The 8,940-nt window shown below is 50.0% G+C and overlaps 1 protein-coding gene across 1 annotated transcript; it reads right to left on the bottom strand.

Moving 5' to 3' along the window:
- Positions 1-3,765: 3,765 nt before the first annotated feature.
- Positions 3,766-5,311, bottom strand: LOC124685270 (12-oxophytodienoate reductase 1-like). Its single transcript, XM_047219601.1, has 2 exons — positions 4,832-5,311; positions 3,766-4,694 (listed from the first exon to the last, which is right to left on the bottom strand). Exons 1-2 carry the CDS (start codon positions 5,169-5,171, stop codon positions 3,928-3,930), a joined length of 1,107 nt encoding a protein of 368 aa, XP_047075557.1. The 5' UTR covers positions 5,172-5,311; the 3' UTR covers positions 3,766-3,927.
- Positions 5,312-8,940: the final 3,629 nt, after the last annotated feature.

Below are 8,940 nucleotides of genomic sequence, written 5' to 3'. Positions count from 1 at the left end.
AGGAAAGAGTAACTCAGGGACAATTTGAATATGTGCTCGCACCGGAAAACATAAGAGAAGATACAAACATATATCACTAGATGAAGATCACGTGTGTACATACTAGTACTAGTTGAATGCTCGTGCGTTGCTACGGGTTTTTTTATATTTTTTGCCACATATGTAAATATAATACACATGAAATTCATGTCGCACAATATTTCAATGGAATAATATTCTACTTTACAATAGTATGCCGCATAGACATGCCTCCTCTAGCTACACTTAGGACTTTCTTTATTAAATAAAGTAAATAGAAAGGAAAGCTGCAATCTACAAATATGTCCATGGATTACCAAAATTTGAATAATATGCAAAGGACATACCGCTATGACCACTCGAATGGTCCGGTATGCGGCATCACTTTGTATAACACATATACTTTAAAACACAAGTTTCAATAAACAATGATTATGCTAGATTGAGGAAAAATATAATTTTATTACTCTATTTGATTTTATACCAATCATATGCAGTCACAATATTTCATAATCTCCCTCATAGTTTGCTCTCTTCCTAATGCAGACACTTCATCATCATTACCAATCAGAGAAAAACATGCCTGCAAAAAAATGATGAAAAGGAATGCTCAATTTATTTGAATCTAAATCTAAACAAGGATATATGGAAACAATAAGACTAATGACAATACAGTAATATTAATCAACCAAGTAGTATTGCTACAATGAGATCCCTAAATACCATTTCAGCTATCATATATTTATATCATAAATAATCATAGAAGGTAATCGGAGAAATTGTCCTGGTTCTCTTACATATTAGCATTATAATTTCTGAATGATGATCCTTACAGAAATCATAGTCTATCTGTGCCATAACCAATATATCATTTCTCAACTGAAACACAACGATGCCCAATTTTTTGAATCTAATTATCCTGATAACCCCACCGATTGACTTCAGACAATTCAGCCCAAGAGCATTACGCGAGACATCATCCACGCACCACATCCAAAGAAAATAAAGAGAGAATGAAATTTACTGGAAGATAGTAATTATACACGTGCGTTGCAATGGGACAGAAAAATATATACGCCACAAGACACAAAAAGTAAGTTTTTGTTGTGTAGAAATATACATTTTTTGGATAGTAGACGCTTTATGTGCTCCAAATGACACAAACGGTTTGTAAGAAACTCACGCCTAGCAGAACACAAACTAAGAGATGGAGAAAATTCATCCAAAATAGCACGAATGCCTGTTCGACTTTCTATACTAAAGGGTTGCATCAGTTATTCCTAACCGAAAAAAGAAAGTCATAACCAATTCAAAGGGCATCAATCCATTTGTTGTGTCAAGGTTCAGCTTCATATGTTCCAGGTGACTGGGGTTGATTTTGATGCGGACAGTGGTAGCGTTAGTGCAATATCAGATATCAATACTGATGAGAAGGCATGACAATATGGATGTTTGTAATTTGTATAGTAATATATAGGTGTATGAAATAAAGCATGACTAATGTTTTTATTGACAAAAAATAACCTTTTATATTAAGATTCGAGATTATAAGCTCACCTTGGTTGCATGCAGCAAGTTATTACAATATCAGTGCAATAATGAGTCTCAAGACATCCTTACAACCATCGTGCATAGTAAAATTCCAAGAACCATCACATACATCCCTAGTCTGTCACTCCCTGCTCAACCTCCAGGCCGCCACCATCTTGATTGCTTTTCATGTATTACCCGGACAGACGTGGAAGACCAACGTGGAAGCCATCTCATCTAATCTCCATCCTCCCTTGAGAAGTTGAGGAGAAACGGCAAGCGCAATGATCTGAAGACAACGTCGCCTGCGGTGTCATGAAGGTAGAAGTTAAGGAGAAACTGGTAGCGCACTCCACATAGGCCGGCTTCGCCGGCGGTGTCGCCAAGGCGGACGTCCCAAAGCTGCAACGGGAGACTCGCCGGAGCCCACTCCGTGCCGCGAAGGCGCTAGCGGAGGCAGACGACATCACACAGCTGGACAACATCGGGCACCGGACTTTCTTGACGGAGCGATCAAGAACCGGCTGCATCGCCGATGTTGACCAGAAACAGCTACACCGGAGACGGAGAACTTATCATGCCGCTGATGACGACCAAGAGCTGGTCGCGCTACCTGCGACCGAGAGCTTGCGGCTTCTTGCACGTGGGACTCGCTCCCTCCTCTCGGAGGAGCCCGCCGCGGTTCCTCGGAAGATATCTCATATCTAACGCACCGAACCACCGCAGTAGGGTGCCGTGTCACGCCGCCATGCGAACCTCGTCCCCCGCGGGGCACGTGCTGCCTCGGACGACCTCACGGAGTACCCTATACCGCTCACGCTACCATTGGTCCTGGTCCGTCGCAAGGGAGAGAAAGGATTGGGGAATTGGGGACTTCTCTAACTTCCTAATCAACTAACCTGGCTTCCATCATCCGTGCGACCAGTCCATCGAACGGCTCTGCCTCCCGCATTGCCCAGCTCCGTATCTTTTCCTTCGAGAAAAAAACAGCGACGACACAGCCCCGTTCGGCCATTCGTAGCCCTCTCTCCTGTACAGATTTCCCTTCCATAATATACGCACGTCATCAAAACTAAACAGAAAAGAGGTAATCTGGTCGCGGGAACACATGAACAAAATAGATAGCCGCGCGCCAAATTCAGATCGCTCTGCAAACAGAAACATGGGAGGTTCAAGCGCAGACAATGATCAAAGGCGATTCTCGAACTGAACAGAGAGGAAATAGCAAATTCATACACAGGCTCCAATTGAACAGTGCAGCAATCAGCATAAATCGCCGATTGCAGACCGGTGCTGAAGAGGTTGCCCACGGCAGCCCAATCGTGCATACACCTAAATCAAGTAAACAGGTAAGCATGTAATTACACGGAACAGAGTAGAGCATCAGCACAATAGTTTTAACTCCCACGGATGGGTCGACTGAATTTTTCAGAGATGTACTTGCAGACTTGAATAGGTTACAGTATGTTGATGCAACTCCTTTTTCCATCTAACTCAATATTTTAGTCTTGCAACCATGTGTCGAATAAACACAAAAGCAACCCAGAAGTCAATTGTATTCAGATTCTTGGTGCCCTTCCATGTAAAATTTTACCTGATTGGTTCGGGATTTGGGGGTGTGTCGATCTTGTTAGGGATGGACTTTTGGTCTCCCATCCAATTTCTCCTCTACAACACCAGTGGGGACAGCTAGCCTCGACGGGCTCCAGCGGCGAGAACGACGACCACCTCCTCGCCGATGCGGTTGGTGGGAGCGGCCAGGAACGGGCCGGCGTCGGAGGAATAGAGGTGGTTCCCCCTAGTCTCGAGGCTCCATAGCTCGTCGGTGGAGCGGCGTCGACAGGATGGGAGGAGTGCTGAAGGTAGAGTAGCACGATAGGATGAACTGGTCGCACGGATGGTCGCACCTCGCGGGCAAAGGCAAGCCCCGTCCCAGCTCGTAGCAGTCGATTCCGTAAAAATAATTGCTGATTACAATTATTGTCTATAAATTGGTTGTGACGATTCGGGCATCCCCTGATTGTGGGATTTCACGATTAATACTCCAATTTATTTCCATATCTGGCATCCCAGTGTTAATATTCCTAACATTGATTTTTCAAATTGATTGACGCTTGCCATATGTGCTGCAGAGTAGATCACACGGGTGGGAAGAGATCAAACAAATGTTTTGAGCGGTTAGACGGTTAAAATGTCTCCAATCTTTGACATCAAACATTTTTGACGATGTACGAACTCATATATAATAGTAAAGATTACATGAAAAACAACAACCTGGAAATGATACAATGTAAGTGCATATGCACATACATACTACACAAAACACTAGTACCTATTTGATAAAGCAAAGTACATCATAATCGAAATTAAGTGGACGAACTACTCAGCAATTGAGCCATCAAGGAAAGGATAGTCTGTGTAGCCAGCAACGGGATCTTGCGTGTAGAAGGTAGTGCGGTCGTACTCGTTCAAAGGGGCACCTAGCTCGAATCTTTTTGGCAAATCCGGATTAGCCAGAAAGAGCCTCCCATATGCGACGAGGTCAGCATATTCATCAGCGATCACCTTGTTGCCTTCCTCCCGATCATACCCACCGGCGGCAATGAAAGTGCCATTGAATGCTTTCCTAAAAGGTAGTAGGCCGTGAGGTATCTTCCTCCGACCATCCACAATAGCCATCCGAGGTTCAACCATGTGGCAGTAGAGAAACCCTTGGTGCTTGTTCAGTTGTTCCACCATGTACCCGCCAAGAGCATGCGGGTTGGAGTCGTAGCAATCCATGTAATCCACAAATGGGGACAACCTTATACCTACACGACCCGCCCCGATCTCACCAACAATGGCGTCAATCACCTCCACAGCAAAGCGGCATCGGTTCTCAAGGCTGCCACCGTACTCATCGGTGCGGTCATTGGAGCTATCTTTCATGAACTGCTCTAAGAGGTAGCCATGTGCGCCGTGGATCTCCACGCCATCGAAGCCTGCCTCGATGGCATTCCGAGCAGCGCGCTTGAAGTCATCGACGATCGGGGGGATCTCTTCTATCTGAAGCCGGCGGGGCTTGGAGTACGCTATGCCAGCCTCGGCGTCGGAAGTTATCTGCTTGTCCGTGCTGGAGATTGGCGCCTTTCCGTCTGGCTGAAAATCTGTTTAGGCATTAGATTAACATAAATCAGAGGCAGTAGATTAACATAAATCAGAATTAGTACCACGAATTAACCGTGTAATCAGATAAAATCTTCATGGTGTATGTAGTCAGCAACGACATGGATTTGCAATTTACCATTTGTGGATACTCTCCCGACATGCCAGATCTGGCAGAAGAAGAGCGCACCCTTGCGGTGGACGGCGTCGACGATGGGTTTCCAGGCTTCCACCTGCTCCTGCGTCCAGATGCCGGGGGTCTCAGGGTACCCCTTCGCGGTGACGGAGACGTCGGTGGCCTCGGAGATGAGGAGGCCGCCCTTGGTCGCCCGCTGAGAGTAGTAGAGCGCCGCGTGAGGCTGCGGCACGCTGCCGTAGGAGCGGCAGCGCGTGAGCGGCGCCAGCACCACCCGGTGGGAGAGGTCGAAGCGCCCCAGCTTGTGCGCCGTCAGCAGCGGGATCGCCTCCTTGGCCACCATTTTCTCTCGGCTGATTTGCAGGGGAATGGCTAAAGGTTGCTTTGGTTCTTGCTTCTGTGCTCTGTATCTGTTGTGTGTGTCTGTGCTTCAATCGGGCCGAGGGCCTGTCTGGATTTATAGGTGCTGGTGGCGTGGACCTCTCCGGTGTGGCATGACGCACCCGCCGGCCGCCGCGCGCGCGTCTTTTCCTGCTGGCGCAGATTGTCCTCTTCCTTTGGAGTTTGGACCAGTCAGTCTATTCCCATTTCTACGATGTCGTCACCCTCCCCGTCATCTTTGTGTGAACCCCGCCACGAAAGCCAGATTCATTGTACGTGGTCATGTATAACGCGTGTTCACTTTGAGCACCAATCGAACGTGTGGTGTGGTTCTTGTCAAGGTACCAGCGGTTTGTGATCGATTGTGATTCACACCACTCAGAGCATCTCTAACACGAAAAACATAAGTTCAGTCATGACCGAACTCGTGTTTACGGACCGGAAAATGGCAGGCGCAGAACAGAGCCCGTAAAAATAGGGTTTATCAAATTGATTTGCATATGATTGATCAAACCTGACGATAAAACGCAAACAAATCATGCATAGTTCATAGTGCAGACATCAAATAACACAATCATCTGACACAATCAAATGACACAGTTAGTAATAGTTCAAAACCGCCAACATCAAACAGAGGTTGGCCCGCCGTCAGCACCATCGGTACCACCTCCTGGAGCAGCATCGGCACCTCGGCAGCAGCAGTTGCCTCTTGACGAGCTGCTCTTCGCCTTGCCGTGATCTCCGCGGATGTCTCCTTCCACCACTCCAGCTGAACCTCATTCATGTCCTTCGTGTTCATCATCATGATCTCCCTCTGTTCGGCCAATAGTTGCTTCATTGCTTTGGCCTTCTTCACATTGATCCTCATCTCCTCCAACTTGGCTTTGCTCTTTGCTTCCTCTCGGCTTGCTTCAAGCTTTGCAAGGCTCACCTCCTTCTTTGTGTCGATGATGACACGCTTGGTCTCCAATGTCTTGGTCGCTATCACCTCCTTCGACTTCATCATTTGATCAAACTTGTCCCTCAACAATGCAGCCTCCCCCTCGAGCCTTAGCCTTTCCTTCGCCTTCTTGTTCCCCTCCGGCTTGTCGGCGTTCCTGCCATCCTTCTCGTCCTCGGTGTCGTCGAGCGCGACCATTGCAGCCTTCTTCGGTGCAACTTCTTCATCTCTCAATTTCCACTTGGGGAGGTGTTGGAGCACATCAAAGCAATGACGCATGGCGAAGCTCTTGCCCTTGCTGCCGGCCATGTCTCTGTACCTAGCATCGGCAATGCGATCCTTCATATGCAAAAGAATCCAACCAATCGTCAATATGTCACCGAAGCTAAAGTACAATTAGATTTGCGAAATATGCACTCACATATTCATCGACGGTTGCGCCGCTAGGAGGATTGGACACCACTTGGTCCATTGCTGCTGCCCACCGGCTACACGCAGGTTTTATCGCGTCCCAACAACCTTGGAGGGATCGGTAGGTGCGATCGACAGGATGGCGAACGCGCGGCATGAGCTTATGAAACTTGTCCTCGATGCGCTGCCAGTACCGTTTTCCGGTTTGATCCGTGCCAGAGACGGCATCCATCCCCACGGAGGCCCAAGCTCGGCACAAGGTGGCGTCTTCAATCTCAGTGTAGTTGTTGGCCCGCCGCTTCTTCTGATTTCCATCAGCGGTGACCTCCACCACACCGTCGTCCCTTCCTCGTCCCCTTCTTCCCCTTCCTCCCCTTCTTCCCCTTCTTCCACCTCGTCGTTGCAATCGCCGAACGGAGGTAGTGGGTTAATGTTCACCTCCCCCAACATCTCCATGTACGACGCGGAATCGTTCCTAATTTGAGGAGGCCTCAGTATCTACTCGCAATCAATTATAAACGGATGAACAGATCATGTACCTTGCTGACCCGTCGTCGAGCACGTCATGGGCGGCGTTCGTGGTGGCTTCCGGAGGCGGCGGCGGCGGCGTTGCCGGAGATGGGCACGGAGGCGGGGCGCCACGGGAAGTAGCCGCCTTCACTTTGGTCCGCTTCGGAGCCGAACTCTTCGGTCTCGCACTGACTGCCTTCGGCTTCACCGCTGACCCATCACCGGTGACTGCCGCGGCACCGGCTTGCGGAAGCATATGCGTTCCCGCGCGACGCCGCTTCACCCCTGTCGTCGACGACACCCTCGAAGCAACTTCCGCGGGGGTCACAGGGCTGGGAGTGGTCGCCGGGGTGGTTGATGGAGCGGCGGATGCTGCGGCGACCACGGGAGAGGGTGGAGGCGCCTGCGCGATAGCAACGGCGGCCGGCGGGGTAGCTACGGCGGCCGGCGGGCTCGATTCGAGACTCATCGGGGACAAATCGGACGGTGGCGGCGTAGAAGAAGGCGAGGGCGCACAGATCGGCGGCGGCGGCGACGGTTGGGAGGAGCTGAATGTTCCCTCGCGCGCAAAGTAGGGATTGTGTTCGGGCTGCGTTCGGTTCGCTCCTTCGGCTCCTACAAATACAGGCCGACGGAGCGAACCGAACGCAGCCCGAAAAAATATTTTCAGTTTTGGCCCGTTTACAGTTGATGATCGGCGCCGTTTTTCGGCCCGAACCCGTAAACTGGCGGTTATTATTCGGTTTTGGGCCTTTTACGGGCTCTGAGCAGTATCTTTTAGACTTCCACTAGAACTCAAAAGATTCTTCCTGGCAAAAAGAGGTAAACCATTCTTTAAAACCAAACTGTCGGTGGCACGGCTATGGGTAGAAGACACAGGAAGGAATAAGAATCCTCATGTACAATCCGTTGGTACTAGAGCACATGCTTAGAGCATCTCCACGGGGAAACCCAATAGCTATTTGAGGGTCAGCGGTAAAATTAGGATCACACCAGCGCGCCCAACAGAATCGCCGGCTACTCCGTGCCAGCCCCTTCGCACAATCGGGGGCACCGGCACCCTCGTCCACGTAGGAAAACACCCGCGGGGCCTTTCTACCAGCCAAACGCGAGTGTTTCCCCCACCCCTACCCCATCCGGTCCGCCTCCCACCGTTTGGGATCGCGATCGCCGTCATCGTCGTCGCCTCCCCCGTGGTCGCCTTCCAACCCGCCTGTCCAGAAACCACCGGCCATCGAAACCGCTGACGCCTGATCTCAGCGTCTGCCGCCTAGCCTCCTTGCCGGCACTAGGAGGCTGCCGCCATGATTGTCCATCCGTCCCGCCTGCAAGGTGTTCGGCGGATTGCCATGATGGACAACGATGGCGAGATGTTGGTGCAGTTGTTCATGGAGGAGGAGAACATTTCCGCGGTCCGACGGCACCAGCACCAGATGATGCTGGCAAGCCTCCTCTGCCTCCGCTAACCCATTGTGGCCTTGGCCACGCCTCGATGCGGCGGTTCAAGGTTGGCAAGACGAAGAACAAGGAGCGGCATCGTCAAGTCGGCGCGTTGTTGCTTGACTCTGACTACTTCTCCGACGGCACAACTCACACGCCGAAGGATTTTCGGCGCCGGTTCTGGTTGAACAAAGATCAGTTCTTGAAGATTGTCTTCGGCGTCAAGGAGTACGACGACTACTTCATCTGCAAGCAAGATTGCACCGGTTTGTGGAGTTTTTCCTCAATCCAGAAGTGCACTGCTGCATTGCGCTCCCCCAAATGCAGTGATGACTACCCGCACATGGCAGAGTCGACATGCTCCAAGACTTTCTACAGGTTTTGCCGAGCCGTCATAGCGGTGTTTGATGGAGATTATTTAAGAGCACCA

Source organism: Lolium rigidum, chromosome 1 (genome assembly GCF_022539505.1).
Source record: "Lolium rigidum isolate FL_2022 chromosome 1, APGP_CSIRO_Lrig_0.1, whole genome shotgun sequence".
NCBI lineage: Eukaryota > Viridiplantae > Streptophyta > Magnoliopsida > Poales > Poaceae > Lolium > Lolium rigidum.
This window is presented reverse-complemented; position numbering and strand designations above follow the sequence as displayed.

What these genes read in the sequence shown, in the direction of transcription:
- LOC124685270 (XM_047219601.1), bottom strand. Translation starts at nt 5,171, where the DNA reads ATGGTGGCCAAGGAGGCGATCCCGCTGCTGACGGCGCACAAGCTGGGG. An exon ending in CGGGAGAGTATCCACAAATG is followed by an intron (nt 4,695 to 4,831) that starts GTAAATTGCAAA and finishes ATGCCTAAACAG; the next exon opens with ATTTTCAGCCAGACGGAAAG.